The sequence below is a fragment of the Habropoda laboriosa genome, unplaced genomic scaffold (assembly GCF_001263275.1).
Source record: "Habropoda laboriosa isolate 0110345459 unplaced genomic scaffold, ASM126327v1 scaffold147, whole genome shotgun sequence".
Taxonomy (NCBI): Eukaryota; Metazoa; Arthropoda; class Insecta; order Hymenoptera; family Apidae; genus Habropoda; species Habropoda laboriosa.
Genome location: NW_017100256.1, coordinates 106,130 through 128,361, shown reverse-complemented (window position 1 = coordinate 128,361; position 22,232 = coordinate 106,130). Strand labels below are relative to the sequence as shown.

At 37.2% G+C, this 22,232-nt stretch overlaps 1 protein-coding gene across 1 annotated transcript in view; it reads left to right on the top strand.

Moving 5' to 3' along the window:
* LOC108572572 overlaps nt 1–22,232 on the top strand; it is a 96,762-nt gene that overhangs the window by 20,040 nt on the left and 54,490 nt on the right. The window contains exons 3-4 of the mRNA XM_017934833.1: nt 2,639–2,920; nt 8,165–8,530. Coding sequence (XP_017790322.1) covers nt 2,639–2,920; nt 8,165–8,530 — 648 coding nt within the window. The remainder of the gene's footprint in view (nt 1–2,638; nt 2,921–8,164; nt 8,531–22,232) is intronic.

The window sequence follows — 22,232 nt, the reverse complement described above, 5'->3', positions numbered from 1 at the left end:
CAAAATTCGTTACTATTCACAGCTTCAATGTTACGATAGATAAGGAATATCGAAGTGTCGTATTACAATTACAATTTACGCTGAGCAATCGCCAATCTTATCACTCACAATTAAACTCACGATTAGAATTCTAGTTAAACTTCACCTGGAATATAATCACCGTTCATCACGTTCCAGCCATAACCATTGGCCGAAGTGTAACTTAACGATAGAAGGCAAGGAGGGTTAGAACTTTCTTCATTCCTCGAGTTAGTCGAGAGCCCTGAAAAAGAACGGTGTGACTCATTTCAATCACACTCTACCACCTGAAGATTCCTCATCACCTCTAGATCCCCCATTCCCCCTCAGGCCAATAGCCAAAAGATCGTCGAACGATTCCATCGAGTCGGGACAAAACAGCCCCTGAATCTCCGAATCGAGGCGATTTGTCCGAAAGTGTCTCTCGATCGTCCCCCAAAGCAAAAAGACTGTGCTCGACATGGGGGTAAAAAGCAAATCGTTGCACTTCCCCTCCACCCTCGTTCCTCTGTCCCCTCTGTCTCTTTCTCTCTCCTCTCTCTCTCTCTGTTTCTCTTCTGTACACGGCGCGCGAGAGAGTGTCGCGTTCGATTTAAATGAATTTGCATAGATTTTCCATTTATCCGTCTGGCCGGCCGTTTATTGCATATTTATCGAAAGCGGCGAAGAACTAATGCGATAAATTTCAATAAGCCCATCGGGCAACGCGTCACACGGTGACTTTAATATTCATACGCGCGTGCAGAGACGGTGAACACGTCTGGTCTGGTCCGGTCGTTGATGAAATCAGGAAATGCAACCGGCTGTAGGAGAAACAAGACTTTGCTGAGTGCTGGCAGCGGTGCGGAGGTGCGAACGATCGTCGCATTGCCGTAGAGAGAGAGGATTCGATGGCTGATTTACGATCGAAAGTCGAAGTCTCGAGCTGCTAGCAAACGCGTTCCACTCACTTTGCCGCGTTTCTTCCTCGTTTTTCCCTCCTCGGTGAATCTGCGTCTCGTGCTCTTTTCCCCGTTGCTGGAAACGATGAACGACTCCGGGCTCGATGGAATTTCATTGATGCTTTAGTTTAACAGATACCGACTGCTGCCTTTCGTTGCTCGATATTTGCGTGTTGATACGTTGAGCATGGAATTACACAGTGTCGCGACGATTTATCAAGCCGGCTGTTTCGTTTGGTTTATGAGATTCGAGGCGTTGAAAAAAGTGTAATTCTCTGTGACTTTTGTACATTTGTGTACTTGTGCTTCACGAAACTGTATGGTTTATGATTAATCTCTTTGAACGATTGAAGGAAAAAGATTTTATGATCTTTTAAATTCTATTTCTTTCGGCACGAATCTTCGAATCTCTGACTTATTGTTAGTTGGAATTCAGAAAATTTGTTCACTGAGAGATCCAGATTACAATTTAACTACGAGGCTTGCCCGAAAAGTAGAGATACAAAGGCTGTAACAATATTTCAATTATTTTCCAATTTATTGTTTTGTATTGTTTCAGTTTTCTTTTAAAGATGATACCTATATTTTTGTCGATATGAACCTTAATAAATAGACATTATTAATAAAATTGTATTTTATTCCATTAGAAAATGAAATATTTCACTGAAAGGCAACTGTTATTTCTTAGGAACAACTTGCCTCAATGTAGCAACAACTTGCCCTAAGAAGGGGTAAGAAGTTTCGTTTCGACCAGTTACAAATAAATGACTCCCTATGGGAAACCAATTACAATATATTAAATATAAGCTTGAAACCCTAAAGTGCAATAAATTTAACAATAAATTAGTTAATAGTGAAGAGAATAACTTTTTTCTGTTTCGTCAAAATCGAAACTTTTGGCCTCTGTCTCCCCTACGTGTTGAATATTTTTTTGAGAACTACTAGCAATAAGATTTGCAAAACGGCATAAGTCACATGTTTTCACTTTGGAAACATTGAAAAACATGAAAATATCAAAATGTGACTTATGCCTTTTCGCCTTACAATCACACTTCCGAAAAAAATGAAACTAATGACAACCACAGATTGAACTTAACAGAATCTTTTTACTTGTAAACAATCTACAGTCAAAACAAACAATGGATTTGCCCCTCTTTCAAAATAAACATCTCACATAAGCTTCTCGAACAGTAAACAAACATTCATTTACTAAATTTCTATTCCACTGAAAATAGACATTGAATACATAGGGTAACTTCGGGAGAGACGGACCAGGCAAGTATTTCCTACATTATCCGCCAGATATGGAAGAAAAAACACGATCGCTTTCCGTAAAACAAATGTAAAACAAAAGAATACTGACGCGTTCCACATTTAGCGGATAATGTCTCCCTCTCCCGGAATTACCCTAAACGTCATAAACATACAAGTTGCAATTATTTCAATTCTAAAACAATCTTGAAATCCTCCCCGATCTTCGAACGAAAGTGTTCTATCACCCGAAACGAACAGAAATTCTCCATCATCGTTGAAAAACAGTTCGCAATTCGTGTAGACTGTACAATCGTATCAGGGAAATAATTGACTCGGATCAAAGTGAGCATTGTGACTGCGAAAGCGCCTCGTTCCGATTAGAGAGCTAGAGGATGAGCAGATCGATTAATCGCCGGATTCTGTAGTTTCAGAGAGCGTGTTTTCCGCGGCCGTTGGAGTTGGGGTGGGTGGCTACACCTGGGGTGCTCCCACGCCACCCCCTGGATCACCCTATAGTCCCGTGCCTGTGACGCAGCTCGAGCTGTTGGCCAAGAATTTGGCCAGTTTAGCTCCTCCGGGTCAACAAGCGCTGAGCCTTCAAGGTGTTGGTGTGAACGTCGGCAGCCTGCATCACGCGCAACACACACAACACACCCAGCACACGCAACACACGCTCAACTTGACCGGTCTTCATCATCTTCATCATGGTGAGTGGTTTAGATTAACTGAAAAATATCAAATAGAAATTCTCTTCCTTTTTTCTTCGTCGTTGAAGTGCTACTGACCCTTTGCATTTGAAGGTCTCTTTTTAACGTTGTTCACTTTTTACTTTACTTTGTTTACTTTAATGTTGGTGAAAAGTTTGGAACCATCTGCCAATTTACATCAATTTGTAGATTTGAGATTAACATCGCAGAGATCATTGGCAATTTGTTCCGCTTGTTTCGAATGATATAAAGTTTGTTTAAAAAATCTTCTTTCGGGGAACTTTTGTGTAACTTGCAGTGCACAGTAGCTCTAAATTTTTCACCGGTAGAGTGTGTATATTTTAAAGGGTGTAGCTTTTTTATTTCAATATTTAGGCTACTTTTATATTATACAAGGCTTTATCACAGTTCATTGCTCAGAAATGACAAAATTTCCTGAAAGTGTAAACGATTTATGGAGGCCTATAGACCTGGTGTCCTGGAAAATTCGACTAAAATCTCCAAAAGTAAACAATCCAATAGGTACTCTCTTACATCACAATAGGCGCTCTGTTAATCATTTCTCAGTCTCCATTCGAGCTGTTAGATTAAACCAAACGAGAGTCTCGAGTGCAGAGGGTTAAGTTTAAAGCGAAAAGTGGATTGATTTCAACTACCATAATTTTTTCTTCATTTCTCTTTGGTGAAGTAATTGAGGGATGCTTGTGCTATTATAAGTCTTTGTTTCGTGAAGGAATCGATGAAACAGGGGATGTTGCATTTTATTAAAATACTGATTAGGTGTGATACGTATTAATCTTCCAAAAAACCACTGAAAATTGTGTATTTTCTGTATCAGACTGTTTAGATATTCTGGAGTAATTAACGTGTTACTTTAAGGTGGCTGTAATGTCAAAGAGGAAAAATGTGAAACAATAATTAAATATGAAATTGTAGATCTCACGGTGTCAACGTGCTTTTTCAAACTTTATATCAATATTGAAAATACTTTACGTTTCTAATTTACGTTTCGAGATTTATCCAGAAATAGTGTATTTTTCATTCTAAACTATACACTTTGTAAAAATGATCACATCACGTGCACAGGTACTTCGACCAATATGCATATATAAATTACACTGCATAAAAATCGTGCATTATTTTACATATCGAATTGAAATCTTGAATGTATTCAACTCGTTAACCTTTAACATATCGAGATCGCACTGGTTGCTCAAATTACTTATAGTACAGCTGTGACAAACACGGTTCGACTTATGATGTAATTCGAATTTAATCTTTAATTTTACGTTTTAAAATTGGTAAGGGTGTTTTTATTTATCTCGACTACTTGTCGTTGTTAATCATTATTTGAGCCACTCAGAAGCTATTTATGAATAATTAAGCTCCAAGCATGTGCTTTGGTACTAAAATTGGAAGAATATCAAAAAGTGGAGTTAATCATTTTGGCCTCTAAGTGGTTCACATGACTTTTAAAGTTTAATAGCAACGTGTACACACTTTCATCTGTAATTACATACTTGAACAGTCTAAAAATTGAATAATTAATTCCAGAACGTGTCTTTTAACCCTTTGCACTCCAGTGGAGCTGTTATGGCGACGTGGAGAACTTTAATATGTAAAATTCCGGTATTTTTATATTACCAAATTGATGCAAATTAAAGTAAGAAATAGTTTTTATTTTTCAAAACAAAACTTTGGATTTTTAGAAGTTTCACTATTAATCTTATCGAGAAATGCTTGGAGCGCAAAGGGTTAAAAAACACTTCCTGAACATCTAATAGTAATCAATAACAAAAAGATCTGTATTAAAGGAGTACATATTCTGGTTTCGAATGCCACCTTTTACACACCTTTTTAGGAATTTTTTTCACAAGAACCATTAAACCTGTTGCATTGGGATTTTACACACACATTTATGGGTGTTCAAAGTATGTAATATATTTTTTTCAAGTAAAAACAATGAAAATTACACGAGTTACAGTTCGTTCCTAAAAATACGCGCCGAATTTCCTAAGTGGATAGAAACGGTACGGGCACGTTACAGATTCACAAAACGGTCAGATTCGAACGATCAAAAGGAAGTTCTCCTTGATTCATCTAAATATGATCACGGAGAGATATCACTAAAGTCGTGGAACTTTTCTCGTTTAACTTTATCGATTGCGCGGCGGTAATAAACGGCCGAACGAAAAGTTACGCATTCAACAAGTTCGAAAAGAGTTTAATCGGCGCACGATTGCCGGCTAATTCGACGCGAACGCTGGAATAATCTTCGATCACCGCGGAAGTTGACACAGGGTTATTCAACGTTCTCTCGAGTACTTTTAAGGCTGTATCCATGCAGACGACCAGTTACTCTCCAAGTTCAACGCGGATTCGCCGGTTAAGCAGCTTACACAATGTCGGAAAGTAGAACGGCCGCGGGGAAAAGATATCCGAAGTTGGTCGAATTCGTAAACGTTCGTGTGTGTGTAATTGGAATCGGCTGATAAACTGCTTCGAGATAACTTTCTCGTGCTTCTGATCTCGCGTTAGACATGCTCGATTGGCTTTTCTTCGTTTAAGCGTACTTCATTCTGTTTCGTTCTTAATCTTCTGACGGTAAATTTGGTTACAGAAGGAGCAAAATGAAACGTGTCTTGAATTTTTGCTTCGTAATCATTCGTTTACAGTTCTTGTTTATCTTTTGATGCAAAAGTCGTCGAATACTTGATTAATTTTATGTACAGTAATTATTGTCGTTTTTGCTGACTTTTGGTTACTAAGAGTGGTAATCTTCTTTCTTTAATCGAGAAATTTAGATCGTGCTTTAATACTCCTTTTACCTTGAAAAGTATATTTTTTGGAATTCTTAAATGTTAGACGCTAAACTTTTGGTTATGGAAAAAATGTATGTCATAAAATAACGTGTAATTAGTGATAATGTTTGGATAAAATAGAAATGTAGTTTGAAAACGATTTTATTTTGTCGAGTTGTCGATGAAGTATTTAACAAGAAAGCATAGAGTGCACGAATTTTGAATGTACACGCAGAGTTTGTAAGAATATTTGCAGATTTTAATTTGATAATGATATGTGAATTGAAGCGTCCATGTGGCCGTGCAATTTTATCGCGTAATGCATAAACGTTTATCGTACAATCGTATACATATGTATAAAATTGGCTCGTTCAGTCGAAATTTGGAATCAGCCGCAGTTGTGGTTGCGGATTCATCGTGTTCACCGCGTTATTGTAATAATAATGGTCGGATATTCTGTGGCTTGTAGTTTAATTAATCTCATACTGTTTTCACAATATTCTTTCGCTCGGTGTTACAAGTACTTCGAACATTACTCGTTTCGAAAGTAAATTGGAGTATTTTCGCCTTACAAGATTCATTTACTTTTACCGATTTGTAAGTTGTGCTTTCTAAAGGAACCATAATGGATGTCTGACAATCGATTCATTTGTATAATCTTTAAAGAAAGAAAATTAGTTCGATCGAATAATTTGTTCACTAATTTACAAAAAATTGTGCATTTTTAAAACATAAGAAAAAGAGCAGAAATCGCGTAATTATGGATCAGAAATTTCTCAGATGTGAGAACTTATTCATCTTATCTGTAGTCTTCGAATATTCGAAAACACTAATGTAAACAAAATTAAAGGCACTATATGCATTGTAAATATTTCTCACATTTCATACGTTTCCACTTTACTTCACGTTCATGAAATCGAACCGAATAATTGTAAACATTACTATACGAACACAACGAATGTTCATAAACATCAGTGTGACACTGGGTTCAATATCTGTTTAGTATCCTCTCAAAACTTAGTATCATCGAATCCTAGCGATTCTTTCCTTCACACTTTCTACATAACTGAAACCATGAAACTTCCATCGTCGTTAAACCTAGCAATTACAGTATTCCTCGAGAGATATCAACTGTAACTTCACACTACTGTACATACACAACGAATATTTACGATGTTCGATGTAATACTGATCATCGAATCCTAGCGATTCTTTCCTTCACACTTTCTACATAACTGAAACCATGAAACTTCCATTGTCGTTAAACCTAGCAATTATAGTATTCCTCGAGAGATATCAACTGTAACTTCACACTACTGTACATACACAACGAATATTTACGATGTTCGATGTAATACTGGTTTCAATATCTGTTTAGTATCTCTCAAAACTTATCGCTACCGAAGCGTACATAACTGAAATCATGAAATGATTTCTAATTGCTATATTCTTTAGCGGAGATCAATTGCAACCTCGCTAATAATAATTTCACACTACTATGTATACAACGAATATTTATAATCTTCAATGTAATAGTGGTTTCAATGTCTCTCAAAATTTAGTATCATGGAAAGTATCTCTCAAAACTTATCGCTACCGAAGCGTACATAACTGAAATCATGAAATGATTTCTAATTGCTATATTCTTTAGCGGAGATCAATTGCAACCTCGCTAATAATAATTTCACACTACTATGTATACAACGAATATTTATAATCTCCAATGTAATAGTGGTTTCAATGTCTCTCAAAACTTAGTATCATGGAAGTCTGTCGATTCTTCCCTTCGCACTTTCTACATAAGAAACCATGAAACCTCCACCGTCGTTAAACCTAGCAATTACGATATTCTTCAGCAGAGATTGTCTCTCAAAATTTAGTATCATGGAAGTCTGTCGATTCTTCCCTTCGCACTTTCTACATAAGAAACCATGAAACTTCCACCGTCGTTAAACCTAGTAATTACGATATTCTTCAGCAGAGACCAATTGCAACCTCGCTAATAATAATTTCACACTACTATGTATACAACGAATATTTATAATCTCCAATGTAATACTGGTTTCAATGTCTCTCAAAACTTAGTATCATGGAAGTCTGTCGATTCTTCCCTTCGCACTTTCTACATAAGAAACCATGAAACCTCCACCGTCGTTAAACCTAGCAATTACGATATTCTTCAGCAGAGATCAATTGCAACCTCGCTAATAATAATTTCACACTACTATGTATACAACGAATATTTATAATCTTCAATGTAATAGTGGTTTCAATGTCTCTCAAAATTTAGTATCATGGAAGTCTGTCGATTCTTCCCTTCGCACTTTCTACATAAGAAACCATGAAACCTCCACCGTCGTTAAGCCTAGCAATTACGATATTCTTCAATAGAAACGAATTGCAACCCCGCTAATAACAATCTCACTACGTTTCATTTAAACAGGAGGCCTGCACCAAAACACCTTCTCCCCGCAACTATCGTTGGTAACGGGAAACGCGCCCACGCTGACGATTAACAGCTTCTCGTCGCCGAATTCGACAGGTAACGTGGTACCGACGACAGGAGTGTTGCTCCAGGAGTATCAGTCGCCGACAGGTTCGACTACCGGGTGCTCGGTCACGGTGAACGGCACCTCGTGCCCGACGAGCTCGACCACGAGCACGATGGTGGTGCAGGGAGGCCAAACCGGCAACCAGGTCGTCCAGGCCACCAGCAAGAAACGAGAGGCCTTCCTGCCGAGTCAAGGTCAGCCGGTGAAACTGGAGAACAAATCGACCAGGCAGCCCTGTGTTTGCAGGAACAGCAACGGTACGTATAGACCTAGCTGATCTACCTCTTTCTTCTTCTTCTTCTCTCTTACTGTATTTTTCTTCTTTATTTTGTTCCCTTCTCTTCTCTCTACCTATCTACTCGAACTCGTTCGGTTCTCAGCCGCTGTGACGCGGCTTTTAACGATCTAAGACGAGGTTTATGATCAGACCTCGAATCTTGCTCGAGCGAACGAACGGCTCAGAGTGGGTCTCTCCTCTCCGAGGGGAATTCGAAAGTGGATTGGTTAGGAGGATCCTGGGGAACTGGGGAGGACCCGTTTTCGAAACTCGTCGTTTTTCGTTTCATAGCTGCGAGCGTGTCAGAGAGTGGTGGTGCGTTCGCCAGTTGCGAAAGACGAGATCGTTCGTTTCTGGGTTAGCCCGACGACCGAGCTGATCGATGGACACGATCCTTTGGAAATTGTGCAACACCGTTTTTCGATGATAGGTATAGGCCTGTTGTTGGCCAACCACTGCTCGATGGGATTCTTGGTTTACGTGGTAGGCGGCGTGTTAAGTAGTGTTGCGGTTTTCTTTTTCTTTTTTGCAGCCAGTTTCAGAGCGTAAGGATATTTCGACAAGGTTTGAATATCGGTAGCTCGGAGTTGGTAGAGATAGATGTGGGAGTTTTATTTGTGAAATGAAAGTTTCGCTAACTGGTCATTGTTTAAAATAGACACGTGGGTTTGTGGAAAGCAACAAGTGGATATTGTTGAAGAACGATGTTATAATAGAGCTAATCGTAAATACGTTAATATTAAGGAAATATGAAGCTACTGGTAGATTTTATTGCAGCTCTTAGAAAAATTCAGTGTTTTAGCATAATGATGATTTGATGGTCTAGTGTTACAGTGAATTGATCCAGAAGTATTATATTACGTTACTTAATGAATTAAGGAAACCGTGAAACGACCCAATCGGCAAAATATTCATTATTCTACATATCCTCGATCTGTGAATTTAACATATTTCAATCTTTTTCTTTCATGTTCTGTATGTTTAAAATTATTGGAATAAGTTGTCACTGGTGAAACGTTCATCAGGGCCGAGAACAAATTTGATATTCCAAAAGTACTTGAGCAAATCGGTGTTATTATTCAAAAATTGATTTTGACAAATATAAATGTTCCCAAAAGTAAGGATACTAGTGCACGATATGAGGTATAATAATACGGGGAACTAGAAATCCTTTTGATAAGCAAATCCAAACTTTCAATTCTTTCAGCTAATCTTAATTAATATCGCACAAAAATATTTCAAATTCTTCAAAAGCATCGAGCCAAATTGAACTGTTTTCAGCATTCTACGAAATACAATAAAAAGTTCTCTGTTAAAAATAAAATTCGTCTGAAACGTTTCAAGGATTTCGTCTCGTTCACCGTCTTTCCACGCTATCGACGATATTTCACCGTGAACGACTGTTCGAACGTTCCCCTGGACATCGACTTCTGTCCAGAAGCATCAAAACGAATCGATAGCACTTCGATGGGATTCTCGATATTTCACGACTAAGATCCCGACACGTTCCGAGGCGAGAGCCAGAATCTCTGATTCTAGGCCGGCGTCCAATTAATCCACGCGTGGATCCGCCACAGTGTAGAGCTCTATCGAAGCGGTTCTGGCCGCCGCGCCGCGGACAAAGATTAACATAAATCACGGCGCACGCTGTTCGTTGCCAAATTTAAGGCCAGCTTCGTTGTGCAGTTGGTGTATCTTGGCCGGAATGAACGCGTTAAGCAACGAAGGAGTTCTCCTGGTTCTTTCGTAAAAAGGCTCGTTTCTCCTCGAGAAACGACACTTTCCAGTCCTATTCCAACTAGATTCGATTTCTCGGTAGTCTCTCTCTCTCTCTGTGCTTTAACTTTACCCTGTTATCGCGATTAATCCCGATTATCGAAGCTGGTGAAGAGATTTTAGAAGAGGACACTTCTACCGTGAAATCCTCGGAGAAGTGAAAGATACGATTGCTGACCTTGCTGCAGGTATCTCTGCATAGACGGAAAGGGTGAAGTAGGCTAAGATGGAGCATCCTTTGCCTGAAGGGTTCCTTCGATGACAGCGTTAATTACGAACGGCGATCTTTTAATGGTTCGTTCCCGGAAATGAAACGTGATTGTGTTGTATAGGGTGTTTTGAAGTGTTTCTTTTCTTTTTGGTGGGGGGAAGGGCTACCATTGTTTTTATATTTTTAATTAGACGAATTAGAAATTCGGTGCATTATGTTTTTTACTTTTTCACTTCAGAGGCGATCAATTCTTTTTTAAGAAAGTGTTTTTTTTTTTTTTTTTTTTTTGTTGGAATCACATTTTTTGTTTATTTTTAAGTTCATTTCGTGGAGCGAAAGGGAACTTTTTGAGAGAAGACTTCTAATTCGATTTTCTTTACAGAGATGAATTTAACGTGACTGATAGATAATAAAAGAGGATTAACTATTTAGAAATGTTATGCAGATATCAAATTTAACATTTTATATTTTTCACGCGGCAAAGATGTATTTAACGTAAAAACTGAATGCTCTCGAACATTGCTGTCAAGATTTTGCCTTTGCTTCCTGTATATTTGGTGCATTTATTTCTGTATCTACTGTCGGAACTTTAAATCCGATTCTGTTATGAAAATGTGAAATTTCTTTGCGTTTAATGTGACCATAAGCAATGTGTATGAAATTTAAGCTAAATTGATTATCCAAATTCTTCGTCAGCATATGAAATGAAAAGAACGAACCAACTCAGATATTAAAAATTGTTATCCTACTACTTTGGGATTTTTAAGGACCATATTTTTGGTTTTGTTTTCTTTTTTCAAATCTAAACTTTAGGCATCTACATACGATGTTTTTGAATTTCTGCGTACGTGAGATATTTCCCATCGTCGTTTACGACTGCTTTTTCTAAAAAATTTTAGGATACTTCGCAAGAAGCGTAATCATTTTGCCAACGTTGCAGACGCATTTCATCGAATCGACGCGCCATCAATTACCCGAAATAATTAACAACAGTTCGGAATAATTGATCGACGCAGATCCGATGAATTAGGATTAAAAGACGTATTATCGAATTTCTTTATCCCTTAAACTCTCCGCTCGCTTAGAGCTTCATCAATGGAGAATTAAATTCAAACTTGAAAAAGAATGGTAAAGAAACACTTTTAACTGCGACAGTAATCCTCGTAGATTTGATTTTGAAGAATTTTCACAAAATATTCGAAAAACGCTTAACCGCCAAATTCGACAATATTTACACTTATTCATTGTGGACTAGAACTCTGAATAAAAAAGTATTTTGGTGCCTGTACGTGTCCTCTAATATAAAATAATAAAATAAAAAAAAGGAATCAGCGAGCTGAAAGATCCCACGAAACAGAACTATTTGGATAAATGATGGATGATGAATGATAAATGAGAAGAGAAGAGGAAGAAAGAAAACTTATGCGGAAGATTAATCGTGTACAAGTAATTCATCTTTTATTATAAATATTCTCGGAACACCTGTCAGAAAACTCTATTAATATTTCTTCTATATGGTTGATCTGAAATTCTCGCGAATGTTCGGAAGATATTCGTAGTGACTTAACAAACGTAAAATATCCAATTTATAGTTACTCCATCCGAATGGAAATATATATGCATATACAAGGCGTTCTATCTTTTCCTGTAAAACTTTGTCAGTAAAAAATTGCTATATAAACACAGGTCGTTTGAGGTTTTTTTACAAAGTTATAACAGAAATACTTTACCATTAATAAAGCAGTCCATTTTTTAAAGATGGAGATAGATGCTCCGTGCGTTTTGAATTGTCACACTTCACGATATAAGATCGATCATTTTGGAATATACAGGGTGTCCCAATTTTTTTCGATCGAACTTTGTCAGTGTATTCTATGAGTGTATAAACACAGGTCGTGTGAAGCTTTGTTAGAAAGTTATAACAATAATAGAAAATACGGAGCGAATGGTAACGAACTTACGGTTACTATGATACAAAAGAAGAACGGCACTGGCAAAAGTTGGAAACACAGCTTGCATAAACAAGCTAGATTCCTATTTTGCATTATAACTGCACACCCGTTATGTACCATTCTCTTCCTGTTCCGTATTATTACTCTAACTTTTTAAAGAAGCTTCAAACTACCTATATTTACATAACATTTTTCTTTCATCTTCACCTGTAAAACACGCCGACAAAGTTTTGTCTGAAACAACTGGGACACCCTGTATAAGCAAACTCGTATCCATTCGATTAAAAAGTGTCGGTATGTGAAAAAGTGAAGTTTACAAATAGGTGCTTTTTTGTCAAATTAAGTTTGCCATTCGACTTAACCTTCCTTACTTAAGCTTCGAATATTCGACTTAAGCTTCCATGTCGCAGATAAATATTAAGTGTGACAAATAAACATACCTGAGAAACATGCAAACTGATTCTCTCGCGTAGAACTTGGAACGAACGAAATTCCGTGAAATTCCTCCGAGTTCTGTAGCACTTTGATGCAAAACCATGAGGCTGCGAGCGAGATAAAATCTTAGGATCGGTCGACTGGTTGCATTGAAGTGCAAAGCAGGAAACCTCGGAGCTTTACAGCCGCTTATGCAATTGACGACGTTACAGGCGACTACTTCCTTGTAGGGTGCACCGACTGCTAAACTTCAACGTAAACTTCACGGTTGCCGAGGCGTTTTTTCAACGGTTCGCGTCGAATCACATTTCGTTACTTAAGGTGTGTTCACGTTTGATTGTCACATTCCCGGCGTCCGCCTCTTATCGAATGTTTATTCGAATCGACGATTTCACGCCGCGGTGGAGGAGATAGGCGGATTGAAGGATCGAAGGAATTTCCGTGGATTTGATCTGAAAGACGAGAAGGTAGGGGTGATCGAGTGAAAGAGTTAAAAGTAGCGTACTTGGTGGGAAATTGATTAATGGAACGTTCGAATTTGTTGCTCGGAAGATTGTCAGATTTTATGGTAATTAGCAGACTGCGGATTTCGATGCATCTATGGAAAATTTCAAGACACAAAAATACACGGAATGCGCATAATAAGCAAAAATATATGAATAATCTTAAAATATAGTATTCGTTGTGATATTTAGTGAATAAAACAGTTGCCTATCTAACTTCTGTTTTTTTAATTATATTCATGAAAATCCGCGGTCTAGTAATTAGTTTTCGATATGTAATAGCAATATTTTCAGTAAAATGACTGCATTTATGTGAAAAATTCTGTTTATTTGGAAGTCTAAGTTATTACAATTCAATTTAAAAATTTTTGAAAAGCTTCAAAATTTTTCGTCAAAAATTTGTAGTATTTTTTGTAACATTGGATACTTATGCCAAATTATGCTTTTGTTACATACTATTACAGTAATGACTAAACAAGAAAGAATACCTGTCGATTAAAGTCGATCGTACAAAAAAGATTAAGAAATGAACAAATTTTCTTCCTTTTAATCCTTGAGTTTTCAGACTCTCTAATAAAATATCGCTTACTATTAAAAAAGGGGTTAAAACAGTTTCTTGTTAAATAGTACAATCTCGATTTTAATTTTGTCGCTCTTTCAGATAAAAATAGTTCACTTTTAGAGTTATCTTCTGCAGGTATCTCAAAATTAACGATTTTTGAGATATGTCATTACCCCAGCAAACTTTATCAATTCTAACATATTAAAACACTACTTATCAAAAATCGCCACAAACTTTCCCGGCAACCTAACATTTACCAATCTTCTGTCCACACAATCGACAACAAATCCACCTTGAATCAGTCGAATTAAATTTCTCAACGGTGAACGTTTACCGATCCAGCGATAGCCGAAACCGTTTATTCAAATCAGGAACTGGACGAGCACTATTCGTCAAACTGTCATCATCCACCTGTTAGCGATATTCCAATCATTCCAACTAACGATATTTCCAATTTACCAATTCAAATTTCATCTGCAATCGAGTTACGAACAAACACGAATAATCTCTTCCGTCCGATAAAAACCGCACCGAACGAACGATCATCCGATGGAACAACCATCGAATAGATGTACACCTAACTCGTGCTTTTTTTTTTCTGAAGCGAGGCACAGGTTTTTCACCGGTTGCGTTTTCGCGAATCGGAGAGTAGGCTCGAAAATCGGTTGGTCGGCCGCGAGGAGACGATCTCCTCCGCGCGGCGCTCAGCCAAGAAGAAGCAGGAAGCCTGCGGAGCTACCGTTGCTGATGCAATTGACGGCCTTGCAGCGACTCCCTCCGGGCGTTCCGCAACACGATGTCGTGCCGGTGTTTGGAGTCAGCCAGGGGAAGAGGCGACTCGACAGAGAGAGGGCAAAAGCGTCGGAGAACGACAGGCTGGAACAGACACACCAGGTCACGCGGTGCCTCGGCGACGCGAGGAGGGAATAGTCAAGTCGGTGAGGCGAGTTGAAGGAACAGGGAGCGGCGGAGGGATACAGAGAGGAGCAGAAGAAGGGAGATAGCGACAGAGGCAGAAAAGGTAGAATCGAAGGATGGAAAAGGAGTAGGAGGAAAAAACGACGAGAGGGAAGAAAAAAGGAAGCGTCGGTGGGGAAGAGGATCTAAAAAGGAAGGCAAAAAAGCACGGCGAGGAGGAGAGACAGTGGAGGTAGATGAACGGAGATGGTTGGAAAAGGGGCGGCGTATCGGTGGGAGAGAGAACCCGTCGGAGAGGAGAAACAGGAAAAATGAGGGGAGTGGGTGAAGGAGAAGGGGGATCGAGCTTGCGCAAGATTCTCCCGCTTCTATATTTACTGTAAGAACCGACTGGGGCCACTCCGGCAGTTTCTCCTTGGTATCCCCGACCAGTCAGTTTTACGCTTCGTTTTCATGATTCATTCCTGTCCACCACGTGGTTCAGTCGACGCTTCCCACGGCGGGCTACTTGTTCGGAGAACGACCGCGACGACTTTTGTAGGCCAAGACTCGTTATCCCGCGCGCACGGAGTAAATTGCACGAAATACCAAGAAACGATGGCTTCTACCATTTTGGTCACTTCGACAGGGCAATCTGGTCAATTTTTCTGCGACCCACACGCCGGACAACCGGATGACCAATTTTATCACTCGTTATTGGCGCTAATCAGTAGGCAGATTTTTTTTAGGGATGAATAACTGATTCGGGGAAGACGTCTTTTTTTTTTTGGTGATCTTGTTGGGTCAGTGCGAAAGATCTCGTCGTATTTTTTTGGATTATTTGTCACAGTAATGTTATGATACTGACGCTAGAGTTATCAGCCGAGTCGAAATGACCCATTAGCGACTTTCCAAAAGTGAAATTTTGTGGAAGTGAGCCGTGATTGGAAAATTGGATTCGTACCGATACATGTAGAATATTAATTCGGAAAGTTAGAAACGGTAATGTTTACCAGTTATGAATATTTACGTTTCTTTGAAGGATGCTAATGGGTCGTTTTGACCCGGTCGGTAGTTCCAGTGTTGATACTGTATTCTGTGTAAATGTCAACTGTGAAAATTTCAGTAAGGAAAGAAGCATAGGGTGCCTTTCAGTGTCGTCGATGTACAAACGATGGGAACTTTTGCATAGACCTAATACTTGGTATCGACGATGCTTCCTGCTTTTTATGTTACTTTGGAATTCTTTTTTCTTTTTTGGGCAACGAAAGATTCGTTTGAAGGAGTTGACTTTTAGAATATTTCTTCCCTGGAAGAAATAGTAATTAGCAGACTAATAATCGGGTACACTGAGGCCGCGCATAATTGCATTCCGAACGAAACAATCCCACAATATTGTGAACCCTGCCAACAAAATTCAACCAGTAAACATATTCTATTAGAGCGCAAGAGTACAAAAGGCACCAGAAATCAGAAAAAGAAAATCTCAAGAGAGCAGTGCAATTTATTCGTAGAATAAACCTTTCTTGTGAAGTATAGAACAACTGCCAACCATTGCCGCTAATAACCAAGATGTTGACGCTACCTTAAATTATATTTAAAAAATATACATATATTTCTTTTCTATATTTTACCGACATCGAAGTTGCTCGGGAAATTAGGTAAAATATTTGTTTGCGTAGATAATACGTAGCTACGGATAAGTTGAGCTGAATAGAAAAGTTTGAAATAGCTATCGTTATATTTTAACTGGGTCTAGCCATATGTAATTATCATATACTTGCGTGTAGAGGAATTCTTAATAATCCCTTTAGATACAATTAAATTCTTCAGCTATGTGTGTATTATCTATATTAAGCGAGAAACGAACAGAAACGTGAGCAAGTAATAAAATTTCGTATACACAGGTTCATTTTAAAACGGTAGAATTTTAAAACGGACGTAGCTATTGTTTTTAATCGTACACCTACGATGAATAATGAAGTACGATAACATAGTGGAACAAAAGTGTACTGTTATAATTATCATGATAATTGTAACGATAAAGGAACAATAGTGGTATAAATAAAAGATCAGTATTTATTCTCCTAAGTGAAATAAGAAGCATTTAGTTTGGATTATTCAAGTGAGCTTTTCAAATCGCGATCGTAAATTTCGAATATTTTCAAGTTAAACATTTTCGCAAGTTAAATAATGTACTATTTCGTTGCTTTGCTATTTCACTTTTCGAATTGTTCGCTCCTTTAGATCAAAGAAATAATTGCATACCTGAAGTAACGAAACCCTTTAAATGCACAACTCTACTGTTATTTGAATAATTAAAATCTATATGCTAACAATTTATAATTAACGGTTCAACATAAACTTTTCAATTAAAACAACATTTTCATGTTTAATTCAGTCGTGAAAATCTCTGTCTGTATAATACGTGCACTGTGTACTTTAAATTTACCGATTTTCTGCTTCTCTGACAAAGAATTGAATACAATATTGAAGTAAATTATCCCAATCACTGTGCCACCATCAAAGCTGTTCTTTTCTATATTTTATTAACGTCGAAGTTGCTCAGGAGATTATGCACAATATTTGTCTGTGTAGCTATGGTTAACTTTAACTGAGTAGAAAATTATGAAGTTTACGTCGTTTCGAATAAAATCTTATTTCGTTTCTTCAGCTCTGAACAAAATTATCCGTATTTGTAAAGTAAACTTTTGTCGTGAAATGTGGAATAACTGCCAACTACGGTTGCTAATAACCAAAATGTTGATGCAAATTTAAATTGTATTTTAAAACAAAGACAAACTTCTCCCTATTTGTAGAATAAATTATTGTACAATATGGAGTAATCGCCAACTATGGTCGCTAATAACAAAAATGTTGATGCGACCTTAAATTATATTTAAAAAACAATTCACATCTCTTCAAACAAAATCTTATTTCGCTTCTTCAGCCTGAACAAAATTCTCAGTAACTTGAAAGCAACACTTCTCTCTTTCTAATAATTAATTCATCCTCCATCAACGAACTTGAGAAAAAGCGTCGAAATAACAATCTCCTTCGTCGAACTGTCACAAACGCGCTTAAAAATCGCATTAATCGATGGACAAACGTTGCAGCGCCCAGCGTCGACCGCAATTGGCGGAGAAGAAGCCGTTCCGGCGGCCGATCTCGCGGCGTGAAATCGCGCGGGAACATGTCTTAATAAGTTTTTAATTCGCAGAATATTAGCGTCGGCCGGCTGGTTTTATGGTTGGTAAATTATGGTTTCATTTATTCAAAAGGTTGAGCGCGCGGCGGCCGCTGCGGCGCGGCTCGGCTCGAAACTTAAACGAGCTATCCATATTCCGGCGCACGTATATTTTAAATACCCGTATAATTTTCGTAGTTTCGCCTCGGTTCGCCGCGGAACGGTGAATTAATTTCAGCCAAGCGAAATTTCCGTCTTTCCGTCCTCATCTCTCTCTCTCTCTCACTTCTCGAGATCACGTCATTTTTCGTCCATTTTTCCCCGAGCGAAAATCGTCGAGCAATGTGGGAGAGAAAAATATTTTCCTCGATTATCGACGAAAACCATGTGACCGTTTCCTCGAATTCGAACTATTTACACGACGTGGTTTCCTGCGTTCGTTTCTTTCAGGGCTCCTCCTCCTCTTGGTTTCTTTTTTCGGTCACGTCGAAATGTTTGAATCGCCCCTCTGTTTTCCTTCCACTGGATATGTAAGAGCTTTGCTGGGAGAAACGCGGAGGGTGAACGGTCCACGGTTGTTTGGAAAACGTCGATGAAGGCGAGGTGCACGGCTGAAAGACTTACCTCGTGATCCGACGGTCGCGATGAATACTTGCGGAGCGAGAGTCACGAGCCGACGGTGCACACACTGGAGGATTTGTACGAAAAAGTTGGGCGAAATTATTTTCGATAGTTCTAGCGGAGCGAAATACACTTGGAAACGATGGAACGTGATTATTTCTGAGGAGAATGAAGAATTCAGAGATAAGCCGATCTGTGTACATGATTTATTTTGTGGTGGAATTTTCGCATTCAAATTCTCTATTTGAAAGGTACCGATGTAAGTGAGGAAGAGAAGAATTTACCACCGAAACGTAATTATTAGATCAACTTGGAAGTTCGTGCTTTATGTGAAAAATATTTGAATGAAAATGCAACGAAATTCTGTAACGATGACATAATAATTGTGGATTGAGATTACGTTTTGTTTATCAAATTTAAAGGTTCGTTGGAAATATTGATCGAAATTGTAAAATTCGACAGGAGCTTACGGGATCCCTTAATATTTCATACAATTTTACATGAAAATTCGGAGGATAATAAACAATTGAGAAATAAGCTGCTTTATATATATGATTTATTTTGTTGTGAAAGTTTCATCTCAGTTTGAGAGTTACATATGTAAGCAAGGAAAACAAGAATTTACCATCAATTTTTAAATAATTTTTACATAGAATATTGGGGGAATGTTAGGTTGCAGGCATATGTTGCTCACAGAAAATTAAGAACGATAACGATTATATTTTAATAACAGAAAACAAACAAACTAAAATCCTTTTTATATGGCCTTCTTCTTAAATTCTGACGTCACAACAATAGCCGTTATGATACTTCATTTTAACAACATTACAAGAGAGAAACACTTGTTTGATTTTTAATTAAGTTTTGAAATTCGAATTTTGGCCAGCTTTTTAAGCAAAACACTCCACTGTGCTGTGTTTGGTTCACTTAGCTTGAATAATTTTGATTGTAAATTCCTCACCAATTTCTTCATTACTCTTTTTTTTTATGGTTTAGGTGTAATTGATATTAATTAATATTTATTGTTTATTTTAAACGCATGACGGTTATTCTGCTGTATAATCGTAGTTCAGTTTTCCAGGTTGATTTAATAAAAGATTAAATATTCATGATTAATTAATTAGAAAAAAGGTGTAATAACATTTTCTATTTTCTAAAGTGATAACAATCTTTTAGTTTCCTCAATATTCCTCCAAGGTTTATCTTCGTGTTGTTTTTAGCACAGCATAGTGGAAGTTATTTATTGTTTATTTCAATACAGACTGATTATTCTGCATATTCATAGTTCAGTTATTGAGATTGATTTAAATGAAGATTAAATATTCATGATTGGGCTGATAAGGAAAAGGGTGTAATAAAAGTAAGGGGTATGCCTGATTTTCTTTCTTTTCTTTCTAAAGTGATAGCAATCTTTTAGCATCTTTAATATTCCACAAGTTCATTTTACTTTGGATGAAGCATAGGGGAAATTTTATTAACTAGCAGGTGAATATGATTCAGACTGTGAAATTGATTCTAAGATACTTTGGTAGAATTAATGAAAATACTAATTACACGAACAGAGATTAGTATGAAAGACGAGCTGCAAAGGATTATTTTTCTTAAATCGAACATTCGTGTAAAAAATGTTTAACTGAAGTTAATAAAAAACATCTTGTTTGCTATGCAATTACTATAGAATATTCATAGAATTTAACGTTAGATCAATCATTTGATCTAACGTTTGTTTATTAATGAATGTCAATATATTTCTTCGATTCTTCTTTTATTTTAGAAATTGCAGGTTTGAAATTTTTGGCAAACTTAACATTTACCCTTCGAAAATGACGATAATCACTTGAAAATCGTTTTGTTATTATTAGTCGTTTATTTTTTAGCGTTTCAAATAAGCGAACAATTGATCGATAACCGTATTGTACGGTGTAAAATCGGTTTACCTGTAAAATACTGGTGTTAACCGATGAATAATTGGGGATTGTAGTTTGACGTGAAAATCAATGCTAGTTGAATAGACTATTTTCCCGTCGTTCACTTCCTATGGTGTTCCGTTCGATGCGTACACATTATTTTATGAATATTTTCCATTCAAGGGGATCGAACTATCGAGGGTAAGTAGAGAAAAAAATAAAATAAATGGCTGAATTGACTTCATTTAATGCTTATTAATCGTCACGTGTGTTGAGTAAATTTCGAACAGCGGCGTTAAGCAAAGTTTTCGATTAATAATCAGGTCGAAAACGAGCCCACAAGAGAGTAAAATGCTGATTTCTTTGAAACAATGTATACTTGATCCTGCGACTGATATTTTCAAACTTCTTTCATTTATTCCATGAAATTTCATATCGTTGGATGATTTTTTAAATTAATCAATAAAGAAAAATAATATTTTATTGATAGGCACTGATGGTACATTTTTGTCTTTTTTGCTTAAACTAAAATCATCGTTAAAAATTCGTCATTTTATGGTTTTAATTTGTCGCGTAATTAATGAAGAGAAAAAGAAATATTTCAGAAAGAAAAATAGTAAATGCAAATGTTAGTAGATCACAATTTTAAAATACAAAGTATATTCTTTAAAAAAGCATTAATAGAATTATGAATCTAAGAAAACGTCAACAGAGCAACAGTTTGAAAAACTATCGAACAAAATTCAGCATACAATATTACAAAGTGCAATATGTCAGAGTGAAATTTTAATTAATCTAACTTTAACTTTCATCACAAACGGCAGGTATAATGGAATTGAAATAGTAAGTTCATTCGTAAAATACGAGGAGCAATAGGTAATGTACATTCATAAACTATATTTGATTCAAAATGGTTGGTAATCTGAATGAATTGAAATATTCGTCGTAAATACGATATCATCGAATAAAGCTACAACACCATAAATTAATCCAAGCAGCGTACCTGAAATAAAGCCCGTGCAGAACGAAAATAAAACTGTTCATTTATAAAATGTAACGTGCAGTACGATACGAGTACATGTTATTTGCTTGACTTTCTGATAAATTTACGATTTGTACGAACTTACAAAAAATCCTCGTTCGTTACAAAATACGATATCGCCCAGTGTAATTTCTGCAAATCTTATTGCAAATGTGTATCGATAAACAGTTACTGTAAACGTGTATTATTTATGCGCCCCCTCTGAAAAGAATGGAAATTTAAACGAGTACAAATACCTTCTCGCTTGTGTTACGAGGTATTGTCGATTCGAATTTCGATAATTGTATCAGTTTATGCAAGTTACGTGTCCGAAATTAAAAGTACAAAGAAAATGAAATTTCCAATTGCTCTTTCAGATGTAACACCGCACTGTGCGTAATTTGAACGAACACAGAGAATTTCCCGTTTGTTGGAAAATATCGAGTTGTCGCCTGAAATTTCAGCTATTCGACGAATTGAAATGAGTAACATACCAAGCATTACGTTACAAACAAATGAAAGATATTTTTTCTCTGCTGTTTCGACAGGTTTTGAGAAGAAAATTTCTCGTTTGTTGCAAAACACCGTTTTGTGGATTCAGATTTGAATA